The following is a 25,151-nucleotide window of genomic DNA, read 5'->3' as shown; positions in this document are numbered from 1 at the left end:
GCTAGAATTTTTAGCAGAATAAAGTGACAGCCTAGTGCTTCGTATATTCTGTAAAAAACAACCCGCAATTAAAAAGCTTGAAGCATATACTTTGCGGGAAAAGAAAGATACAAAAAAAGCTAGAAGCATATCAAAGACAGAGCTCCCTGCCCCTGCCCAGTTATCCTTTTACATTTTCCAGCTGTAGGAGCCATGTCAGCTGATTTCATTTGGAAACTACATTCCCAGAATCAGAACAAATCAACATTTTGCGAATAGTCAGTTACATGGGAAGACTCAATATTGCACGATGGTCCAGCACAGAATTTTTTCATGCAACTTCACTGAGCATTGAGAACAATAGTAATTAGTAAGATTAATCTTTTACGACTTCACAGTTCGAGTTTTGCAAATAGCTTCTTTGCCAAAGGTTGGTTAAATCTGCATACAGAGACAACCTGACAAAGCAAGAATGGGGATGCCCTTTAACTTTAAGGACAAGAGACAATGCCACGAATAAACCTGCAATTTTACACTTTTTTTTTTTTACATTCTATATATAACATTTATATTATATTCAAATAGTAAAATTCTTATTGTTCACATTATACATGCTTACATTCTAGATAACATTTCTACTATATCCAAATGGAAAAATTCTTGTTGTTCACATTCTACATTCTTAGAAAAAAAGTAAAAGTCTAAACAAAGTAATCTTAACATCAATTTGAAAAGGTCCATTCATATAAATCAAACATACGTTTGTCTTAAGGGCCTTGATAAATACTTCTAATGAATCTAGCTGTGAATTAAATGTGGAAACCCTGTAATCTCCAGATGTTAAGACTTCTGTGTATTTCTATACATAGCTTCAAGGCTTCTATGTCACGGTAACTACTTATCTGTAAAATGGGATCCCAAGATGTTAAGACTAATATTTGCAAAATTTTATATTCATTCAATAATGTCATACACATGAAATTCCACACACCTGTTAGTTGAGTATGCAAAGGAAAATCTCATGCACGGTGAAAAGCAAGTAATCAAGAACTTTTTCCCAATAATTTTCTGAAGAACTCAACATAACTTCTCAGCTTCATGCTGTTTCTCATCCATCTAACAAGCAGTTATCAAGATTCCTTTCCTGGTACAGTCAAATAAATATCTCTCTCTCTCTCATTCAACCAAGTGTTGTTTACACTAGTCAAAAGGGTATAAAGAACCTCTTATTGATTATGCTCTATCACAAGACTATAAATCTGGTTAAAATTATAGTGTATAAACTCAACTTGTGAATTGCTACTTACAAGCAGTCGCAAGCCTTATATAAAGCAGAAGAGTTTTGTCAGTGTGAAACTTAGGAAGAAAACCTAGCTTTTAATAGGTATATACCACTTAATTAAATTCATAGACTATACACCTATATATATACAAATATAATGGGCCATGGACTATAACATAGGATAAACCCTAGACTATAATCATATAACTCAACTCTCCCCCTCAAACTGGAGCATATATATCATATGCATCAAGTTTGCTACAAATATACTCAATTCGAAGACCTCTTGAGAGACTTAGTGAAGACATCTGCTAACTAGAATTGACAAAATCTGTGGTAATACAGCCAGATAAAATCTTCTCTCGGATGAAGTGACAATCTATCTCGATATGTTTGGTTCTCTCATGAAAGACTAGATTGGAAGCAATATGTATGCAGCTTGATTGTCGCCAATTAATCTCATATGTGATATCTCCCCAAACTTGAGCTCCTGAAGCAATTCTTTTAACCAGATAAATTCACACGTTGCCAAGGCCATAGCACGATATTCTACTTCTATACTTGACCTAACAACAACCTCCTGCTTTTTACTTTTCCAAGATACTAGGTTTCCTCCAACTAGAACACAATATCCTGAAATAGACTGTCTATCAGAAGGAGAACCTGCCCAATTAACATCAGAATATCCGACTACTTGAGTATGACCTCTATCCTCATACAATAGTCCTCTATCTGGAGCTCCCTTAATATACATGAGAATCCGGACTACCGCATCCCAGTGGCCATCGCAAAGAGACTGTAAAAACTGACTGATAACACTGAGAAAGAAATATCTAGGCGAATAATAGTGAGATAATTAAGTTTTCCGACTAGCTTGCAGTATCTTTCAGGATCAGCAAGAGGCTCCCCCTATCCTGGTAAGAGCTTTACATTAGGGTCCATAGGAGAATCTATAGGTTTACAATCAAGCATCCTAGTTTCTTTCAGAATGTCTAACACATACTTTCGTTGAGAGATAATAATACCAGAACTGGACTGAGTAACTTCTATGCCAATAAAGTATTTAAGTAACCCCAAGTTTTTAGTCTGAAAATGATGGAAAAGATGTTTCTTCAACTGAATAACACCATCCTGATCATCACCTGTAATAACAATATCATCTACATAGACAACCAAGTATATACACCTCCCCTGTGATGTGTGTTTATAAAAAACCGAATGATCAAACTTACTACGAGTCATATTAAAGTCTTGAATGACAGCACTGAAACGACCAAACCAGGCTCGAGGAGACTGCATTAACGCATATAGTGAGCGACGGAGTTTACAAACCTACTCAGGCTCCCCTGAGAAACAAACCTAGGAGGTTGTTCCATATAAATCTCTTCCAGAAGCTCACCATGTAAGAGGCATTCTTAATGTCCAATTGATACAACGGTCAATGGCGCATAGCTGCTATAGAGAGAAACAAACACACAAAAGACATCTTAACAACAGGGAAAAAAGTGTCACCATAGTAGTCAAGGCCATAAACCTGAGTATACCCTTTGGCAACCAAACGGGCCATAAGGCGATCAACCTGCCCATCACGACCCACCTTGACAGTATAGATCCACCGATAGCCGACAAGAGATTTCCCTGAGGGTAAATGAACCAAATCCCAAGTACCATTGGAATGCAAAGCAGTCATCTCATCCACCATTGCTTGTCGCCACCCCGAATCAGAAAGTGCCTCACTAATAGTCTTAGGTACTGAAACATAGGATAAGGAAGACACAAAAGCACAAAAAGGAGACAAGAGACGGTGATAGCTAATAAAATTATAAATGGGGTGAGGATTGCAAGAAGAATGGGTACCTTTCCGAAGGACAATAGGAAGCAGATCCTCAGAAGGCAAGACTGCAGCAGGTGGAGAGACTAGAGCAGGATGTGAGGCAGCAGGAGTTGCTGAAGTAGTAAGAGATACGGGAGAAGGCGCAAGAACAACATCTCCATCGGGAGGAGACCGAGGCTGATGACGTCAATGATAAACCTGCAATGGGGTGGAAGAAGGAACAAGGAGAATAGGAGCAGGAGGACTCACAGGAAGAGGGATTGCCTCAGAAATGGGTTGACACTCGGAATGAGGCGAAGGGTAGAAAGAAGACGACTCAAAGAAGGTAACATCTGCCGAAAGAAAATAGCGGCGGGTGTCAGGAAAATAACACTGATAACCCTTCTAAAGGCGAGAGTAACCAAGGAAAATACACTTGATGGACCGAGCAGACAATTTATCTTGACTGGGAAACAGGTTATGGACAAAACAGGTGCAACCAAAGACACGGGGAGGAAGAATATATAATGGTTGATCAGGAAACAAGAGAGAGTGAGGAATCTGGTGTTGAAAAACCGAGGAGGGCATCCTGTTAATGAGATAGCAAGCAGCAAGGATAGCTTCAGCCCAAAAGCGAAAGGGGACATGATGTAGAATAAGAGTGCGAGCAGTTTCAATCAAATGTTTGTTTTTACGCTCAGCAACCCTATTCTGTTGTGGTGTATATGCACAAACGCTCAGCAACCCCATTCTGCTGTGGTGTATATGCACAAAACGACTTATGCAAGATCCCCTTAGAAGACATAAAGGTAGTCAAGGGAATAGAAAAATATTCAGAGGCATTGTCACTGCGCAATACTTTGACAGAGGTATGAAATTGCGTTTTGATTTCAGTACAAAAGGATTCAAAAATTGAGAATAACTCAGAACAATTTTTCATTAAATATAACAATGTGCAACGAGAATAATCGTCGATAAACATTACAAAATATTGAAAACCCAAAACAGACACGACACGACTAGGACCCCAGACATTGGAATGAACTAAAGCAAACGAGGACACAGCCCGATTATTGACACGCTTTGGAAAAGAAGTGCGAGACTGTTTTCCAAGTTGACAAAACTCACAATGAAAAGACGACAAACTAGATAAATTGGGGATCATCTTTTGAAACTTAGCCAAACTAGGATGTCCCAAACAATTGTGGAGAAGAGCAGGAGACTCAGTCACCGAGCAAGCAATAGGCGATGCAAGAAGGTTGAGATGATAGAGACCCTACGACTCACATTCGACGCCAATCATCTGTCCTGTACCGCGATCTTGGATAGTAACAGAATGATCATCAAAGGTGATAGAACAATTTAAGGCACACGTAAGTTTAGTAACAGAGACAAGATTAAAGGGACAATAAGGAAGATAAATGACAGAATCTAAAGGCAGAGAAGGTAAGGGTTTGGCAATGCCAATAGCTTTAGCAACCGCTTTGGACCCATTGGCTAATATTACAGAAGGTAAAGAAATAGAATTAGTAAAATGAGAGAACAAATAGGGATTACCAGAGATATAGTTAGAAGCACTTGAGTCCAGGACCCATGGTCCCAAAGAGGATGACTGAGCGAAACAGGCAGTGGAATCACCAGAGTAGGCGACAGAAGCAACTGTGGATGAGGTTTTCAGGGACGTCTTATACTTGAGATACTCATCATAGTCAGCCCCAGTAAGAAGGATAGATTATGGTGGATGACCATCAAATCAAGAACTATCAGCATGAGCAACATTAACACGAGGAGGGCGTCCATGCAACTTATAACATTGTTCTTTAGTATGCCCCCACTTGTGACAGTATTTACACTTGGGGCATTTGCCCCGATTACCACGATCTCCTCCATGTTCACCACTACTCTGAACCTGTGAAGCCATGACTGAATGATCACCTGCAGAAGAGGGAGGCACTGTAGGAACAGATGAAACCCGAAGAAGACGAGAATACACTTCATCCATAGTAGCTATAATAGGACTAGCAAGAATCTGATCACGAACAGGAGCAAACTCAGGACCAATGGTAGCAAAAATACACACCATGAAGAACTTATCCCGCTGAGCTAGATCCTCTAGAACAGTCTTACCAGCAGGTAACAAGGAGTTAAATTCAGCTTTAATAGAGGTCATCCGACCAAGAAAATCAGGAAGAGTCAAACCCTGTTGTCATAAACTGAGTAGATTAGACACCATTGAATACAGGCGTTGAATGTCATTAGTGTATAACGCCTTGGCCTGAGCCCACAATTCAAAGCACGCGGTATAGTTAGTATAGATCGGATGAAGAGAAAGATCAATTGACTGCCATAGGAGACTGCACAACAGAGCATCAACTCTTTGTCACTCCGGTTTATTTGTGGTCACATTCTCGGCCTTGGTAGTTAAATAATCCTGTAAACCTTGACCCATACACCATAGTTCAACCGCCTTGGACCAAGAGATATAATTGGAATTGTCCATCAACTTCTCAGTAGCAATGGCTAGAGAAGGAGACAAAATACCAGAGAATGAGCCAGATTTACAAGTACCAGCCAGGGAGCCCTACAAGATCAAATGATCTGAAACAAAAGGGTTAAATAAGCCAAAAAATAAAGGCTGGATGATCCAGCATAGAGAACAGGCGCGCTGGAGCGACGGCAGATGGCGGATGCCGGTGACCAGCAACCGCGGATGGCGACAAAACCACCAGGGCTAGGATGGACTGAAGGAGGCGAGTCCAATGGTGAAGACGGCGTTGCGATCGGAGCACTGGTGAGAGAGATCAGAGCAAAAACGCCTTCGTGAACAGTGTAAGAGAGGCGGCGCGTGGCGGTGGCAACGGCGACAGTCCTCCGGGGGTCAACAGATCAGAGGCCGGCGAACGCAACGGTGGTGGTGGTGTGCGTGATCGGTGGCCGGACGGTGAAGACCCGCTGCTGACCAATAGCGCGCGCGTGGGTGAAACGCAGTGGGTGGCGACGGTGGTGGCATGGCAGGCTGCGGCGGTTGGTGGCGACGCGACTGACAGTGGTCGTTGGTGATGTGGGCGGCGGCGACAGCAACAGCAACGGCGGTGGCTAGGGTTTGTATTAAAAGCTAGGGTTTGTATTTTGGCTCTGATACCATGTGAAACTTAGGAAGAAAACCTAGTTTTTAATATGTATATACCACTTAATTAAATTCATAAACTATACACCTATATATATATATATACACAAATACAATGGGCCATGGGCTCTAACATAGAATTAACCCTAGACTATAACTATATAACTCAACAGTCAGGTAGTCAATTGGTAGTGTAAAACTTGTCAAATCAATCATCAAACATCAAAAATCACGAATTCTAGATAAATGAGATGATTGGCAAGCTAGAATTTATGCAGTCAACCCCACCTAAAGGGCAGTCCAAGGATGAGGCATGATATACTGTTATTGACATGTTTTTATCTTGTCCAAGGGAAAGAAAATTATCACCCCCCTGGTCATCCCTGGGAAAAAAAGACCTCCAAGTGAACTATCTCTCAAGGTGATCCATCAACATTAGACTAAGTAGGAGAATAGATATATGCTTCATTAAAAGAGTGAAGTAAATAATGATAATCATGAATTAACAAAGAAACAAAAAATATACCATGCTAAAGATTTTTTTATTTTTTTTTTGGGGTGGGGAGGGTGGGGGATAATCAATCATTTCTATATTCAATATCGAAAGTGTGAATTTCTGATTACATCAGCTGAAATCCTATCCTAAAATATAATATCCTAATTACAATTAACAAAATAAATAAAAGATAAAACTAACTAAAAGATAGAGATAAATCAGCCAAGTATCCTATCAAGAACAACATTTCAGAACACCAATACTTGAGATTTCTAGAAATATGAACCTCCTCTACAAAGGAGATAATAACAACTGACGAATAAAGAACCTATATCATCATTTGAAATAACAATGGAAAAAATAAAGCAGTGAAAGTTTTTATTTTGAAGAGGGCTCATCCCACTCTATGCCTTAATATCTTGCCAAGAAGACACAATCTCTATGTGACACAAATTTTCCAGCCTTCTGACTTCCTACAACCATATTTTGTCATAGAGTTCTTAAATAATAAATTCTCCTAATCTCCTAATACAATAACGATGCAAATAGACGTATTCTCTTACCTCGAAACCTCATACTCTTTTATAAATTTTGTTGGGAATACTCTGCTACTTTGTACAATGTCGTGCCCACAACATTGGTTTGATCCTGTAATCCCAAGCCAAAGAAACTAATCACCTTCTGCCTTATAATCATTCACCATTCTCAACTGAATGCATGCTCACCATTCATCTGCTAGCTTTCATCAAGAACTTCAAACAATGGAGAAAATACTGAATGAGACACATGTATGCTCTTCCTACCCTTAACCTCACTCAGATGTGCAACTTTAGTTATACAGGGAATAGTATTACTTTGGAATTAAGTTCATGATCTTTGCTTTATTAATTTAATAATGAACTTATCATCAATATAAATATTACAACATATATGGGTTTGGCATATACAACAACCTATCAAGCCTTAATCCTACTATGTGGGATCGGTTAGATAAATTCTAACTTGTTAATTATTTCTCTATATATAGCCTTCTCTACTGTAAGACCCATGTAACTTGTACAATACATAAAAAGTCTCGCACAAAGTTCCTGTCTTATATAACCAATAAAGATGTCCCATCATGTTCACCAAGTGGACAAAATTATATTCCTCTAGAAGCGTTTCATAACAAACTATGTTATAGAATGATAATAAGATCAAGAGTTAGTTCAACCAAATCTCTTGCATGTTTAACATTCCACTATATTAACAAGTCGTTCGAAATAAGTCAAGTAGTGAATTGGGGCAGGGCATGAGAGGCTCAAAGTTATATTGTTTAGAAGATAAAGAGTCTAGAAATGTGTTGCCAGACCAAACAAATCACAATAAGAGTAATCACACAGCATTTAGCCTCCCAGTTTACTCTCCAGCCAGTACTTCTGTTAATGGGACACCAATCGCTGCAATTCTTCAGTTTGATTCTCTTCTATTTACATAATTATTCAACAGCCAGCTATATCACAAAAAAACATAAGTTATTAATTCAGATTGCTGTATACAGTACCCGCACCTATAACAGGATAATGCATGTAGAACGCACTACTAAACTGTCAAAATAATAAAAGTACAGAAGACATTCATCTCCTTGAATATCAGAACAACCGTTGCCACTCAAAAGCATGCACAAGGAGAACTAAAGAGAAAACCTGACCGTATCTTGGCAAACATTCCACATGTTTAAACAGCACAAGCTCATCTTCAATAGTCGTCACAACCAGAACAGGCATCCAACCAATCAGTGCTGTGTCCATTGGATGTTTTTAATATCAATTCCCTCCTTCACCATCTCATAAAGCGGACTCATGTCTCTCAACTTCTCCACCTGCTGCACGGTGAGCTCAATCGCCCTATCAATCTCTGCCTCGGTAGTGAACCTCCCAATCCCAAACCTAATTGACGTGTGTGCCATGTCCTCGTCCACTCCCAATGCCCTCAACACATAAGAAGGCTCCAAACTGGCGCTCGTGCAGGCACTTCCACTCGACACGGCCACCTCCTTCAACCCCATCAACAAGCTCTCCCCCTCGACATAAGCGAAAGACAAGTTCAAATTCCCGGCATACCGCTTCTCAGTACTTCCGTTTACCACTACACCATCGAGCTTAGCTTTTATCCCATTAAACAATCTCTCTTGCAGCTTATTGATCCTCTTCTCATCGTATTCCATCTCTTTCATCGCCAGCTCGCACGCCGCGCCCATCCCCACAACCAATGGGGTCGGAACGGTCCCGCTTCGAATTCCTCTCTCTTGTCCACCTCCGTTCATTTGGGGCTCAACCCTAATCCTCGGCCTACGACGCATATACAAGGCCCCAATACCTTTAGGTCCATAGATTTTGTGTCCACTCAACGACATCAAACTCACGTTTATCTTCTCCACGTCAATCGGAATTTTCCCTAAAGCTTGCGCCGCATCAGTGTGGAGTGGAACGTTGAATTCCTTGCAGATTTTCCCAATTTCTTCCATCGGTTGGATCACGCCAATCTCGTTGTTGACCATCATCACGGAGACCAGTCCCGTGTCCGGGCGAATGGCGGCACGGAGCTGATTTAGGTCGACGAGGCCGTCGGAGTGGACAGGGAGGTAGGTAACTTCGAAACCCTCTTGTTGAAGATGCCGGCACGAGTCGAGCACGCACTTGTGCTCCGTTTGGGTGGTGATGACGTGGCGCTTCTTATCCTTGTAGAAGTGCAAGACGCCCTTGATTGAGATGTTGTTGGACTCCGTGGCGCCGGAGGTGAAGACGATCTCCTTGGGGGAGGCGTTGATTAGGGCGGCCACTTGAGCGCGTCCACGCTCCACTGCGTCATCAGACTCCCAGCCGTAGAGGTGGGTCCGAGAATGGGGGTTTCCGAACCGAGATAGGTAGTAGGGAAGCATCGCGTCCAGAACCCTAGGGTCCACCGGCGAGGTGGCTTGCACGTCGAGGTAGAGCGGCCGGCCGGAGATCTTTACTCCTTTCGTCGAGATGCCGGTGGCGTCCTCGTAGGGTTCCGCTGCAGGCGGAGGAGTAGTTAGGGCTGCTGGAGCAGAGGAGAGGGCTCGGAGATGGGAGGCCCGGCGGCAAAGTATAGCGGCCATAAGCTTCGAGGCCATGGAGGCTTATCGTCTCCCGCGGCTGTAGTCTCAGCTGATGCGGCGGTGTAAATCAGCGATGGATTGATGAGTTCCCAAAAGAGCAAACAGTCCAAAATGAGCGTACAACAAAGCCAAATAATAAGGCCCCGTTGCGACTGCCGACTACATACAAAGGGAAATTTGTAAAAATAGGACTTCTGAAAAAGAATTTTGTAAAAATAAGGCTCTTATAAAATCTCGATAAAATTAAGATTTTTAAGAATTGAATAGATAAAAATATCTTTACTTTAAATTGACTTTAGGATCCCTTTGTCTTCCTATCGGACACACATCCCCAATCTCTCACCAATCAAAACATCTCTCTCGCTCGTCCTCTATTATCTGCATCTAGGGCTACTATTTCTTCATCGGTCGTTACCTTCAAAGTTATTGTAGGCATGTATTTATTTTTTTATCTCTGTCCAAAGACGATTGGTATTTTCTTTAGGTGATTTCAGAGTCTTTTATTCTCTTTAATGTGATTTTTTGAATGATTACTTAATGGGTATACAAATGAACGTCGCTCTGATTATGCATTATAAAACTTGATTGAGTGAAAGGTATGCATTTCACTAGTTTGAACATATATCGGTTAATGTACCGATTAGATATCGATATAGGTTCAAACCATAAGCATCCTCAAAAATATTTTATATCTGTTCGGTTCATATATCGGTTATGAAAATATATATAAGCATATGTATGTATGTATGTACCGACATCTTATATCAGTATACTTGTCTCGATTTTAATTTAATGTAATCCGATATATAGTAACCGATATACATCCTATGACAAATGCTATATTGGTATACTTGTATCGGTTATAATTTTACGTAAACCGATATATAGTAACTGACATATCCTTGCGTGATTAATATTAAGAAATCGAACTCTACTACAAGAGTGCAGATAAGGATGGCTTCTGCTTCAGTGTCTTCTTAATGCCTTCAACAGTGTGACGTGGTAAGACTTCTTGATCTTCACGTTATCATCTAATTATTGTCATCTCATCCAAACATGAATAGAACCGAGGGCACACTTCCCATTTGTTCCCGTCCCAATGTGACCATTGATAGCTTTCTCTATTAAAATGGAATCCCCGATCATATTTTTCTCAATTCATCGATCAACGACCGCCCTACTTCTAATGATAGATAAAAAAGGTGGGAGAGGGGCGAAGACAATCGACTTTTAGGGATCATTAATTAGATGATAACGTGGAGATCAAAAAGTTTTACCATGTCACACTGTTGAAGGCATTAAGAAGACATTGAAGCAAAAGCCTTCCTTATTTGCACTCTTGTAGCAAAATTCGATTTCATAATATCGGTCGCCCAAGGATATATCGATTACTATATATTAGTTTACGTAATATTAAAACCGATACAAGTATACCGATATAGCATTTGTTATAGGATGTATATCGATTACTATATATTGGTTTACATTAAATTAAAATCGATACAAATATTTCGATATAGGATGTCGGTACATACATACATATCCTTATATATCTTTCCACAATCAATATATGAACCGAACTGATATAAAACATTTTTTGGGATGCTTCTGGTTTGAATATATATCGGTTGATATATATCGATATCTAACCGGTACATCAACCGATATATGTTCAAACCAGTGAAGTACATACCCGTCACTCAATCGAATTTTAGAATGCGGAACCAGAGCTACATTCATTTGTAAATCCATTACGTAGTCATTTAAAGAATCACATTGAAGAAGGAAAGAGATTGAAATCACCCAAAGGGAATACCAATCGTCTTTGACTAAAGGTTTTCAAAAATAAGAAAACAAATACATACTTGTAATGGTTTTGAAGGTGACGATCGATGAAGAAGCAGCAACCCTAGATGCAGATAACAGAGGATGAGCGGGAAAGATGTTCTGGTGGGATGTGCGTGCGAGAGGAAGACGAAAAGATCTTAGAGCCAATTTAAAGCGAGGGCATTTTTATTCATTAAACTCTCAAAAGTCATAATTTTACAAAAAAAAATTAAAATTTTTATTTTTGCAAAGTTCTTTATCAGAATTCCTATCTTTACAAATTTCCTGCATACAAATGTGAAATAATATAAATATTTTATTTTTCAAATTTTAATTTGCATGCAAAATATTATTTAAAAACGTTGTTTGATATAAAGAAAATATTTTATGTTTTTATATTTTACAATAATTATCATTTAGAAAAAGAAAAAGAAATGTAAAAATAAAATAAAATTTATTCAATTCAAAATTCATTATTGTACACACTACATTGAGAACAAATTGGTTCCTCACCTCAAGCTTCACCGAGCCATTTGTTTTCTGTGTTCATTGCATTCAAACAGTTGGAAACAACAATCTATTAGCTCTTCAACAAATTGCTTAATTAGAACGAATAGCAAGGATTCAGATCATGGAAACTCTTTAATGAGGAATTATTTTTTTTATTAAAAACTGTACATTCTGTACATTCTAGCCGCCGCCCCCCCCCCCCCCCCCCAAAAAAAAAAAAAAAAAAAAAATTCAATAAAGCTGAACATTTTAGTTGACATTATTTTATTATGGTATTGTCGACGTTCAACTTCAACCGACCTTGATTTGTTTTGAGCTGCGGTGAGTAAGTCCAAAGTGTCAAGAAAAAAAATACAAAGATTTTAGACGTGAGTCAACACCAGAATTTTTACGTAGTTCGGCCAGAATGATACCTAATTCACGACCGCACTCTGATTATTTTATCAGAATGGCGATGTCTGATTATTCTGTCTATCTCTGCCCCTCATGATATTTCTGATTCTTATTTATACTGAGAGGCCTTTACAATTTAGATAACATATAGAAATACAATGATTACATAATGGGGGACAAACAACCCTTATCGTCTACATAAAATCGAGAGTGAGATCCTCATTACGAGGGACATGGGCTGTTGTAGATAAAGTGAATAGTCTATATCTCTGACTTCTCAACAGTTTTATCACTTATGCGAGCTGGCGGTTTTAGGCCAGCGACCTAGACGATCCAACGAACTAAGTGTTTTGCTGAGAGCTCGTCAGACGATCGTTAAGAGCTCGTTGGGGGGCTCACCGGGAGCTCGCGGAATACTTGCTTTATGAGCTTCGAATTTCGGTGGTTTATGAAATTTCTTTAACGAGATCGCCTGCGCTGTTCTGGGTTCTGGGCGATTGGGCCAGCCCATTGAACTGAGCTTGGCCTATAAGGAATGATGCGAGAATAGCATGTAAGAGGTATTATACGCTATTGTTTATTATTATTGTTATTAAATTTTTAACCCCTTAAAATAATAAATTTGATTATTTTATTTTAAAAATATAAATAAAAAAAAGAAAAAGAAAGAAGAATATAGATCGAGATGCATGGAGGATTAACCAGCAATGGGGCCCATTAGGATACCCACTAAGCTCATAAAAAACAAGCTCACAGAGAGGGCCCATAGAGCACTTCAATTCCTTGGCCCAGGAACATTACTAAATAAAATAAATTTAAATGAAATGAAATGAGAGGAATAAAATATAAAATATTATTTTTCAGTAATCAAATTTTCATTATACCTTTTAATAAAAACATAAAAATGCCTGACAAATTTAAATCCTCAAAAAAAATATTCATAAAAATACAAAATTAATTGTCATCGAGGAGGGAAAAATGTAAGCCTGAAGATGAAAATTGATAGATTCCATTCCATTTTCAATGCGCCCCAATTCCAAAGCGGAGCTGCATTTGAATTTTGAAGCAAATGGAAGGTTCTATTTTAATAAATAAATAAAATGCAATGGAAGGTGGCCGACTCTTCTTAGTCTTAGACGGCTGAGTGGGAACCGGGTTGACACACGTGGAAGACTTGAACAATTTGCAGATCCGATCTTGAGAGAGAGAGAGAGAGAGAGAGAGAAACAAACTGCATTTTTCGCTCGCTCGCTCTTGACAATTTTGATTCACCTTCCTGATTGATATCCAAAGAAAATCTTATCTGAATTACCAGGGAAGCAACTATTTCTGATTTTCCCTAACTGTGTTTTTCGTTGGTTTAAACGGCAAAATTTCTCACAATTTCGGGATTTGTACGAGGTACCTTCTTCAGAACTCTTTTGTCATTCACAATATCAATATTCGTTCTCTGGTATGCGGCTTCGATCCAATCCTCAACTTTTTTGTGCACTTGTCTCGATCCATTCTCTATGGCTTTACTCTGTGTTCTGTTTGTGTGCATTATACTGTTATCGCGATTTATGATCACGCAATGTTGATTTTCCATCCTCGGTTCGCTCCAGAATGATACAAGCTACGTGATTAGGTTAAGCTTTTTATCTTGTGATTATGCTGAGATGATGATGTTCGCTGGATGAACTCAAGATTTGAAGGTCTTGTACCCTATACAACCCGAGGGAAATTTACATTGCATGTCTGCTGTTTAGTTGTTTTTCCTCATTTCCTCTGGAAATAGATGCTATGCTATCACAACTGCTTGATATGGTTTCCAGTTCAGACGATGGGACCTTTACCTTCCCTATTTTGTGTGAATATATATATATATATATATATTTATTGCTGAGGCCTGACGGTAGATTCGCATTTAGTTCAGTAACTTTTTGTTATGATTTCTACTGATCATACATTATGGATCAGGCTGAGGCGCTGACATATTTGCATTCAAGAAAATTATTTGACGTCATAAAACATTAAATAAGATCTAAATTATTTCAATAGCAAATAGAATTTTTCATTCTTGAAATTTTCATTTGTTTTTTCAGTATCATGTTAATATCTTCTTCTTGTTACCCCTTTTCCGGTATCTCAAGCAGGGAGGGAGGTCTTGTCCTCAATTACCTTCTATCTCATAGGTGTACCTCAGTTCTGGAATTAAGGCTGTAACTTTCAATATCTGGACTTCTTTATGTTTCGCCTACTGAGAACAGTTCTAGGTTTTCTTTCTTTTTTTTTTTTGGATTTGGTCCCCCCCCCCCCCCCCCCCTCCTCCTCCCCTTCTTTTGCAAAGATGATCTAATGGAGATAATACTATCAATAAGAATGATTATCTGTGAGGTGGCTTTGGTTTTTCCTCGTTCTTACTTGACAAATAGTTTCATGATATTTATTTCTTCAGTGTGAACATTATTAGAATTTTGAGGTTCTCTAATACATCTTGTTATTTTTTTCTTTTTACCCTTCTTGAACAGAAGCTGCAGAGTTCACAAAACTTGTGTACGGCTCTTGTTAAGATTTTAAGCAAAGTTATCATGTTCAAGACATCACCGCGTAGGCACCAAAGATCTAAAGGTTTCAAGGTGAAGCATGTTCTACAGATATGCCTGCTGCTTGGTGTTTGTATATGGCTGGTTTACCAGGTCAAGCACTCCAATAACAAAAAGGCTTCACTTGCGGAAAATGCAGAACTCATGGGTCAGGTAGGGAATAGAATTATAAAGCTAGGGAGAAAGGACCTCCATCCTCTAGTGGAGGAGACAACCATTGAGGATCAGGGACACAAGGAAGAAGTAGCAGGGAACAAACAATTCCATGAAGAAACCAAGATTGAGGGTGACGGTGAAGACAAAGGGGTTACAGATGATGAAATACGTGAAAGTAATAAAGAAACAGCAGGAGAGGAAACTGAGCACAGGGGGAATTTTCTGGATATGGAAAAGGCAATAGAAGAGAGCAATGAGAATGGAGCAGCTGAGGAGAGGGAGGAAACCATAAAGAATGATAGCAAAGAGGAGAGTGACGGTGGCGAAAAGGAGGAAGGTGAAGAGAATGAAGTGAAAATGGAAGAGATAGAAGAGAGCAAAGAAAAGGACAATGAACAGAGTGTAGGTGAAGAACAGGAAACCAAAGAGGAAGAGAGAGAAGAAAATACAGAAAAACAAGCTGGAGAGGAGAGACAAAAGAAAGAGGGGGAGAGTCTAGAGGAGAGTGAGCAGAAGGAATCGAAGGAAGAGAATGGAGAAAACAAACAATTAAATGAAAGGGAAGAGAATGATAATGAAAAGGAAGAGGAGAAAGCCCAGGATAATGAAATTGAGGGGACAAAAGGAGATGGAGAAGAAAGGATCAATAAGGAAGAGAAGGATGAGAACAGTGGGACGGGAAGTGCTGAAAAAGCGATGGAAGAGAGCAAGAAGCTGGAGAACGAAGAAGAGGTGAACGAAAATGACCAAAAAGAAGAACAAAAGCTTGAGGATTCAGGTTCATCAGAGGATCAGAGCCATGATGAAACTGATGGATCCAAGGTGGGAGCAGGAGCGGAAGATCACAGGGAGGATGATGCTGCTTCCAGTGAAGTAGTCAAAGACACTCGAAGCAAAACTGCAACTGAAGGAGAACTTGAAAGCTCAAATGCGGATGAGCAGATTAAGAACAAAGAGCAGAACAAATCATTGGAGAGCATCGACAATAAATCCGACCTGACCAATGTAAATCAGAATGGATCAGACACTGATAGAACAGCAGAAAGCGAAGCAGTTCAAAATAATAATTCTTCGGATGTTATGGTGAATGATGAGAACAGTAACGAGATCAATCGCTGGCAGACAGGGGACATCCTTAATTCCAGTTCAACAGGAAAACGATCTGATGAAAACCAGCAAGAGGACAACAGCACTTCAGCATCTAGTCAGGGAACTGCCAGTCTACACGAACATAATGGAATAGACAAAGGATCCAATTTTACTTCACATCAAAATGAGACAATAGACGATTCAATTTCTAGTGGAGATAAGACGCAATCTGTGTTGAGGGAGAGAACAGAAACAACAGAAGCATCTGATTCAAATGCAACTCCTTCCAGGAAAAATGAGAATGCAAGAGAAACATCATATTCTGATTCAACTTCCACAACAGTTGAGAAAATGGATAAAGGACATGGAGATGCTACAGGTTCGTCTAGTAACAATGATGAGTCTGTTGCCTCAGGTTCAGGGGAACAAAATGTTCCATTGAGTACATCTGCACGGACAGAGACAAATAAGAATAATCAACATGTTCAAAGGAAACAATCTGATAATAGGTCTGGAGCAGGAGCAGATGAAAATGCCACAATCTCTAGCGACGATGGAGGAACTGATGATAGGCAGGATGCAGTTAAATCTTCGGTCTCTCAAAAGGAGAAAGAGGCTTCCTCAAAAACAGATGAAAACGGTGGCAACACTCAGAATGATCCACTTGATCCTTCTGATTCTTCGGTCTCTCAAGACAAGAAAAAGGCCATATCAGACACAGATGATAAAGCTAGTGGCATTCAGCACGATCCACTTGATTCTTCTGATTCTTCAATACCACAGGAAGAGAGAGACTCGCATGGATCTGGGAACCCTGCCAGAGATGAAAACTGACAGACACAATGAAGATGATGCAGTTGCTAAGTGACATCTTTTATGAGCTAGTCAACATTAGTTGCATTATCATTTTCAGTTATTTTTTCCCAACCTAACTATTTTCTTATTTTTTAACACACGCGGACAAGCAAATATAAGCTTTGTGGCTTGTTCTGTGTTTCTGTTCCATTTTGCAACACCAGTCTATAACAGTCATCGAGTTTTGACATGAGCAATAAATTAAGAAACCACTAGTTTTCATATGATTCAATTAGTTAATTTGTGAATTCTGTTTACCAATCTGATACAGCATTTTTTAAGGGACATCTCATTGCACTTGAAGCCTAGGCTGCAGATGCGGGCCACGCTGGGCCATGGGTACTTGGTTGTGCCTAGCACGGCCAAGTACAGGAAACAATCTTATCATAGATATAGGAATGGCAGGCTACAATCAAGGAACCACGGCTACTTGCCCATTAGGAAACAATCTAATAATAAGAAGATACAACACAAGATGAAGACTGAACATGCAATACAAAGATCAAGGCTCTACAACACTATTCACAAGACATCCCTCTCAAGACAAGATGAAGACTGAACATTCTACTCTTTTATCTTAAGTTGGCTTAGACAACTATTCACAAGACATCCCTCTCAAGGGTTAGTTGCAAAACCTTGTGTGACGGCCAACCCACACATAGACTCTATATGCTTACCTAATGCAAGTAATTTATGAGCTATTATTACTCGTTCCACAAATTTACCCAGTATATATCCAAAACGTTAAGAAAGAACCAAAAAAAAAAAAAAAAGAAAGAAAGAAAAGAAACTCACTAAATCTGAAAGAAGGTGAAAACAGGGCATGTCTATTCCCTCTTCTCATATATTGTATGATTATGTGAGCATGTTCCATTTCACAAGAAGAAAAAACAAAAATGAGCACGACTGCTCCAGAGCAACCCTCAAGGTCCCCTTAGTTGCTCAAGCATGGCAGAGAAGAAGTCACTAACAACGCCACCGGAACAAATGGAAGTCACCAATGAATCCCAGACACACCCTTTCGGCATCTGACCCTGGCTAACCATCTCTTCCAACCATGCAACCGCTTCGTATGGCCTCCCCATGTTGCAAAGACCGTGAATAAGCACGTCATAAGTGGCAAGACTGGGCCAATATGATTTGACCAACATCTCTTCCAGAATGCGGCTGGCTTCCACAAATCTACCTTCATGACATAGGCCATTCACAAGAATAGTGTAAGTCGCCTTGTTAGGAACGCAGCCTACTTGCCTGGCCATCTTCTCCAAGTACTTCACAGCCAAACCAGATTTCCTTTCATCACACAGGCCTTTCATCACCATGTTGTATAGCTCAACCGTGGGAACACAGTTGCTCTCTCCCATGCTCCTTTCAATCACTTCTATTGCTTCATCGACCTTGCCTTCTCTGCACAGGGCAGCTAGCTTAGCTTTGTAAATCACAATCGACGGTCTAAAGCCTTTCTCATTCATTTCAGAGATCACTTTATTGGCCTCCGCCATCTTACCTTCAGAGTACAGATCAACAGCCATTGCACTGTAAGAAGCAGAGTTGGGAACCAGGCCTTTAATCAAAGCTTCGTGGATCAAAACCTTAGCATCTTGGATCTCCAAGTCACCATAGCACCCGTTGAGATCAAGCTTTATGCGGCATCTTTTACGGGCCTTCAGGCCTTTCCTTAGAACCTTGTCAAGAATTTTCATAGCTTCTTGGCCTTGTTCATGATCACATAAAGCATCTAACAGGATTCTATAAACTGTAACATCCTCACCACTGCCCTTCTGGGAGATTCTCCAAAACATGGAGTACAACAAATGGATGGCTTCATTTAGCCTCCCATCCTCACACAAACCTCTCATCAGAATCTGGTAAGTTTCTCGATCTGGATAGCAGCATATGTCATTCATTTCCTGGAAAACTTGCAATGCAAGATCAGAACGATTCCTCCGACAGAGAGCCTCTATAAGTAAATTCAAGGAACGGATCTGTGACTTCACTTCCCATCCATGAGAATTCTCTAAGAAAAGATGGCAAGCAGTTTCTAAGTCAGATTCTTTCAACATTATCTGCAAAAGGGTATTGAAAGACACCGTCCAATTTACACAATTAAATTGGGGAAGGCTTCTAAAAAGGGAGATGGCTTCATCCAACAACCCAGCTTTTGCATAGGTCTTGATCGCACCTGCAAAGACCAAATCTCTGCACTCACAGGAGTCATTTTTCATTAGCCCAATGACTTCTTTCATTTCAGCTATGTGGCCAGAGCTTCCAAGGATACTGATCATGGTGGCATAGGCAGGACCATTGTGATGGTACTCGGGGAATTTTGTTTTTGCTTCATTGAAGATTCGGAGAGATATCAATGGGTTTTTCTGTCTCCTAATGAGCTGAATGAGTTGTGTAGGAGCCAGAAGCCTTGGCCATATAATGTTCATAGCTTCAAAACTGTTTAGCCTGCAGCTGAAACAAACAGTGTGTCTATATGAACTGCCACCACAAAAATGATAAGCATATCTATGTACAACTAGTATATGTCAATGTGTAGGAGAACCTTAAAAAATATTTCCAGGTGGCAATAATAACGTAAAAATAGATCTTTTGTTAGCTGATCCAATGAAGGTCATGCATCCTAATATAGATCTTTTGCAATTAAATGCTATTAAGAAAAAAGAAAAAAAAAAAGACAAGAAATAGCAAGTGGAAACTAATTCATTAGTAGGAATTAAAACAAAAATGACTGGTAGGAAGATTGTATAAATAAATGCATTAAAGAAACAGAAAGACAGATTTGTGTAATTTTATTTCACGTCAAGTGTCAACATATCCAAAATTGAAAGCGTAGAAAATTTCACTATGACAGCATAGTTTACAATGAAACAATTACTAAAACCTCATATAACTATGTACATACCTAAATAAACTTGAGTGCTCAAAATATAAATTGTACATATACTCTAAATTTTTTCTTATTATCATCTGTGCCATCTAAAGATAAAATTATGGAAAGTGATTCTTGGTCTGAGTCAGACAAGAATGAATTCCCACCCTTGCTTTCCACACTGACTTGGACCAAGAATCATTTTCCCATAATTATATACATATATACATAAATTAAGCTATAGGAATATCATAATTCTTCTCCAAATTAATTAGATTAGGTCAATATATAGTTGTCACTATAACTCAACTAAGGTGAACAAAATTAGATAAAACAAAAATTATCCCAAGGGAACTACTGCCTTAGTGAATAAAAATTTTAGCAAATTTTACTCAAATACTTCAATAGATTTTCGTTTTTTTAGTTGATAAATAGGATCTTTTTTTGAGTAATTAAAGTGTTATACTGTAACTGATATCCTTACTGCAAATACTTTAATAGATTAGAGTAGATAATAAACTGAAACTTAAACAATAACATGACAATTAATGAGAATCATAGTTCTGAGAGGCGATAGGCGCATCGAGGAGCAAAGGGTCCTGGAGTCTGAGGCACGAGATGTACGAAATAAGGCGCGCTTTTTAGAAAAAAAACTCAAAATCTTGTAAAATCATAAACAACTATCAAATTATCAATAATAACACATGCATATCATTCATGATTCATCATCTTCAAATTCTAAACTAACAACATCAAAGTTGATTCATTCATCATGCAAATTCTAAACTAGAAACATCATCAAAGTTCAAACTCAAAGTCTCAAACTCAAACAAGTACCAATCATCATGCAAAGTTCTAAACAAACACATAAACACTACAAGTCCACAATCAATAAACACTATAAGTCCATAATCAATAAAGAAGTTTTAATCAATCATCATCAAGGAGATCAAGTAGGCAAGAAATAATAAAATAAAACAAGTAAAGAACTCATGAGAGTAGGCTAGGACCGAGAAGAGGGGAGGCTGGAATCGAGAATGGCAGCTGGTTTTGGTGGGCAGCGGGCTGCTTGACAGCTTGAAAAGCAGAGGAGAGGAAGAGAGGAGAAGAGCGTGAGCTGGGACCGAGAAGAGGGGAGGCTGGAATCGAGAATGGCAGCTGGTTTTGGTGGGGCAGCAGGCTGCTTGACAGCTTGAAAAGCAGAGGAGAGGAAGAGAGGAGAAGAGCGTGAGTAGAGAAGAAGAGAGGAGGCAGGCGCGGCTGGAGAGGAGAGGAAGAGAGGAGGCGGGCGCAGTTGAAGAGGAGAGGAAGATGGAGTGAGGAGCGAATTGGGCTGTCCAAGTTTTAAATAAAACCTAGGTTTCATGAAGCGCACCTCACGCCCCGACGTCTCACCGTGCAAGGTGAGGGTCTCCCATAAATCACGTCGCCTTGGCCCAAGAGAGGAGCCGAATTGGCGCCTTAAGGCGCACCTTCAACATCTATGATGAGAATATCAAATTCTTAAATTATTTTCATAAATTAATTAAGTTTCATATTATTTTCCTTTACTTTTTTAAAACTTCTCTTCAATACATCAAGAGTAGCATAAATATTTTCTTGTGCTTACAAAATGTTACCTCAAAATATTCCGTATGGCATCAACAAATTAGGCAGTCAACCTTACGGCGGGGCGGGTAAACCCCACCCCCCCAAAAAAAAAATAAAAATTCTAGCATGAAAAAAAGCTTGATTCTGAAAGTTGTTGATAAATTGTTTTCTGCTCAGATGAAACAGCAGAATGGGAGAAGATTACTTATGCTGGCATTGCCACAAGCACTACTTTGGCAATCTACAATCTTTCAAAGGGTCATCATCATCAAAAAGAGCCTCCTGTAAGCTTTCTTTTGTCCCATCTAGAGTTCTGTACTTGATGCTTCATTTCCTTTATATAAAATGATCTCTCCATTGCCCATATAGCCTATTGAGCATTGAGGGTTTTGTTACTTCTTTCAATGCTTCTTCTTTTATGTGCTCTAATTTCTTACTAGTTATAGCTGTGAATGCAGCCATGCCCATCTCTGCACATTCAAAACAAGGAGTTCCGTGGGGATTCTCTAAGCCTTACTGAGGGCAGTACAATGGTAATTCATTTTGTTCTTTATGATTTTGCAACAATTAATTATGTTCCTTTTTTGAGTCATTTCTAATAGATTTGCTACTTCTATAAATTGCCTTTTAAGGTATCTTATTTTCGGGTTTCCTTTCATTTATGCTGTCGCATTATCACAATAGTTTAACACACGATGCTTGTAATTAAGTTTTCATGTGGTAGGGTTGAAGTGGTAATCAGGTCATTATTTGTTTTGGTAAAGACGACTGTCACATTCCTAAGGGCAGAATAGTAATTATAGCTATAGTATATGAGCTGATTGTACCTAGTTGCTTAGAGCCTTGCTGTACCGGGTGTACATTCCCAGTTAGTCATGGCAGCTGGTAGCTATATATGTGGCCTCAGCTGGGAATGATGACTCCTGATCGAATATGCAAAATCAGAATCCCCCTCACTACTTCTCTCTCTCTCTCTCTCTCTCTCCTTCTTTTCTCTCTGTCTCTCCCAAACATTCTTCCAAATTAATGGGTCTATTTCAAGTCTAGAGGTAGCCGTTAACTCTCATTCATGAGCACAGTAGATTTTTTGTTTATGTATTTTGTAAGTCCGTGATAAAAATTTTTTGTAACTTTGATATTGTTTTTTATTCATTAACTACTTATTCTTGTTTCTAATGTAAATGTTTTTGATAATTGGGCAAGGAAATTAAAATATCTAGTTCCACCCCTAAATTGAATGCAAATGTATAGAACATTTTTGGTGGCTAATTAAAACTTAAGGGAATAAAGAATAGCTGTATGGAACCTAATGAAAAGCACTTGCAAATTACTGTACGAAACACATAGGATCCGGATAGCGTATCTGCAGGGTCTTGAGAAGGGCAGTTTTGATACAGCTCTGGCTTCTAAGAATTTATTTGGAAAATTCTACTGGGACAAATCAAATATTACTCTTACAAATTTTAACAAATGAAAGAAGCTATAACCTGTCCATAAGACAACAGCTTTATTGACCTGTTAATAAACGAGGACCTATTATATGGGCTTTTATTGCATTTAGTTCCTCCCCCCATCCCGCTTTTCCAAAAAAAAAATTCGTGGAACAAGTTCTGGGTCATATTATTTTTCTGTGATTCAATTAAAAACCATTCTGATTCTTCAAATACCTAGTATGTTTTCACCTATTCCAAATACAATGACCAAAAAAGTGCTACTCTATAAGAAGATGAGACAGGTGAGAGCTATGGCCTACCATCCTAATACCATTGCCGCATCAAAATAAAAGAAAGAAAGAAGGAACATATACATATTTCTATTGGAGACTGAACATAATATGTAACATTAAATAAAACTTGAAGTTTCATAGCCTCAGACCATGGAAGATTGAAAATATAATTACTAAAAAACATACATAAATAGAGAAGAAAGAGACTGGAATAGAATATTTTCTAAAGATCCATCATGTTTATTCATGTGGCGTTTGTTAAAATGAGAAAGATAAAAGAGTATCAATATAAGGTTAAAATGTTTTTCGGACAAAGATATGGAATGGTCAAGATAAGGTTGGGAAGCATTATAAGATTTCTATCAGACTATGTTAAATTTTTTGGAATACATTAAGAATTATAATTTTTTTTCTATATATTTGTTAAATGTAAAGATAAGTACTGATATAAATGTTTTTTTTACCAAAATCTCTATTACCAAATTCATTCAATACTGTATGTTAACATCAACAATAAATTTATAATTAAAATAGTGTTTTATGATCAATGTGAATTGTCAAAAAATAAAAATTAAAAATAGTGTATTATTTTCTAAATCCATGTTCAAAAATGAATTTTAAAAAGACTCAAAAAGTAGAAATAATTATTGGTGGAATTACAATAATTCCACTTAGATAATTAAAAATTGTCAAAATATATTTTCATAATAGATAACAAAATATAAAATTAAATAAAATAATTTAAAAAATCAGTGAAAGGAATTTATATTAGATAATAAAATATATATAGAGAGAGAAATTTAAAATTTAAAAATATATGACATTAATAATTCTACAAGGGGCATATAGATATTTTAAGTTTATCTATAAAATATCGGATAAATTTATCTGGAGAGGGTTAGATAAATTTATCTGTAAAAAGTCACATGAGGGCTTTTCGGAGGAAGGCCTGATAAGTTTAACAACCACATTGAAAAGGACAAATATTTTCATATTTAACATTTTTCACCCCTAACAAAAACACTACCTTATTCAATAAATAGAGCTGAGAAAAGGAATATATAGTTAAGAAATGGTATTAGAGGCCGAGGATTGCCGGTAGCCGAAATATTGCCATGAGGATATATCAGAAATGAAGCAAAAATATATATAAATTCGACAAGCAACATGGTTGGAGGTGCAAAAAGTATTCAAAAGAGTAAAATTTATAAACATAAAAGAGTTTATAATATATTTGAATAAATGTATAAAATGACACAGAACCACAAAGCTCTAGAAGTGGAGAAAAAACTCGATGCAGAATAAAAATAGAAGACAGATATGCAAATACAATCAAAATCAAAGGAATCAAGAAAGAAATACTCGAGATTTAACCTCTTTACTTAAGAGTTGCTTCTTGCCCATCAAGAAATGTGAAAAATGCCATTCCATCCTCTTTATTCAAGTGCCGTCGCTGGTTGCCCATCAGAGAGAGAAGCTGGATGGTCGCCGCCGGTCGCCGGTCGAATAGCCAACTCAGCCAAGCCCTTCGTGTTTGTAAATTGATGGCGGCACCAAGCAATCGGAGTTGTGAATAGAATCACCCTGCCTGCGACAACTGACTTGCAGATGCTTAGGAAAGCGCGACCGCTGGAACCCTTTTCTCCTCCAGCATATCTTCGTTTACTCAGCAATGCCCAAGCACCTCAAACCGGGAATGCAAGCAGAAATGTGGTAATAGGAGG

General features: G+C 38.6%; 3 protein-coding genes across 8 annotated transcripts; 1 reads left to right on the top strand and 2 right to left on the bottom strand.

The window, feature by feature from the left end:
* Positions 1-108: 108 nt before the first annotated feature.
* On the bottom strand, positions 109-9,963 carry LOC127804227 (cysteine desulfurase, mitochondrial). Of its 5 annotated transcripts, none has more exons than XM_052341042.1 (3): positions 8,388-9,963; positions 7,261-7,345; positions 109-501 (listed from the first exon to the last, which is right to left on the bottom strand). In XM_052341042.1, exon 1 carries the CDS (start codon positions 9,831-9,833, stop codon positions 8,472-8,474), a length of 1,362 nt encoding a protein of 453 aa, XP_052197002.1. In that variant the 5' UTR covers positions 9,834-9,963; the 3' UTR covers positions 109-501; positions 7,261-7,345; positions 8,388-8,471. The 5 variants fall into 5 exon arrangements, with proteins under 5 accessions (XP_052197002.1, XP_052197001.1, XP_052197005.1 ...); XM_052341041.1 differs by having other exon boundaries at positions 109-437; XM_052341045.1 differs by lacking the exon at positions 7,261-7,345.
* A 3,742-nt stretch (positions 9,964-13,705) lies between these two features.
* Positions 13,706-17,443, top strand: LOC127804645 (uncharacterized). The gene is given in 3 exon segments (XM_052341545.1): positions 13,706-13,949; positions 15,059-17,175; positions 17,177-17,443. Coding segments are annotated over 2 exon segments (2,127 nt in total). The 5' UTR covers positions 13,706-13,949; positions 15,059-15,118; the 3' UTR covers positions 17,247-17,443.
* A 4-nt stretch (positions 17,444-17,447) lies between these two features.
* LOC127804646 (pentatricopeptide repeat-containing protein At1g05600) lies at positions 17,448-25,151 on the bottom strand. 2 transcript variants are annotated; one of them, XM_052341547.1, is made up of 2 exons: positions 24,802-25,151; positions 17,448-19,687 (listed from the first exon to the last, which is right to left on the bottom strand). In XM_052341547.1, the coding sequence occupies exon 2, from the start codon at positions 19,666-19,668 to the stop codon at positions 18,157-18,159; it is 1,512 nt and encodes a 503-aa protein (XP_052197507.1). In that variant the 5' UTR covers positions 19,669-19,687; positions 24,802-25,151; the 3' UTR covers positions 17,448-18,156. The 2 variants fall into 2 exon arrangements, with proteins under 2 accessions (XP_052197507.1, XP_052197506.1); XM_052341546.1 differs by having other exon boundaries at positions 17,448-19,693; positions 24,802-25,150.

Source organism: Diospyros lotus, chromosome 6, assembly GCF_014633365.1.
Source record: "Diospyros lotus cultivar Yz01 chromosome 6, ASM1463336v1, whole genome shotgun sequence".
Classification (NCBI taxonomy): domain Eukaryota; kingdom Viridiplantae; phylum Streptophyta; class Magnoliopsida; order Ericales; family Ebenaceae; genus Diospyros; species Diospyros lotus.
Note: the sequence above shows the minus strand (reverse complement) of the source record. Positions and strands in the feature narration are given on the sequence as shown.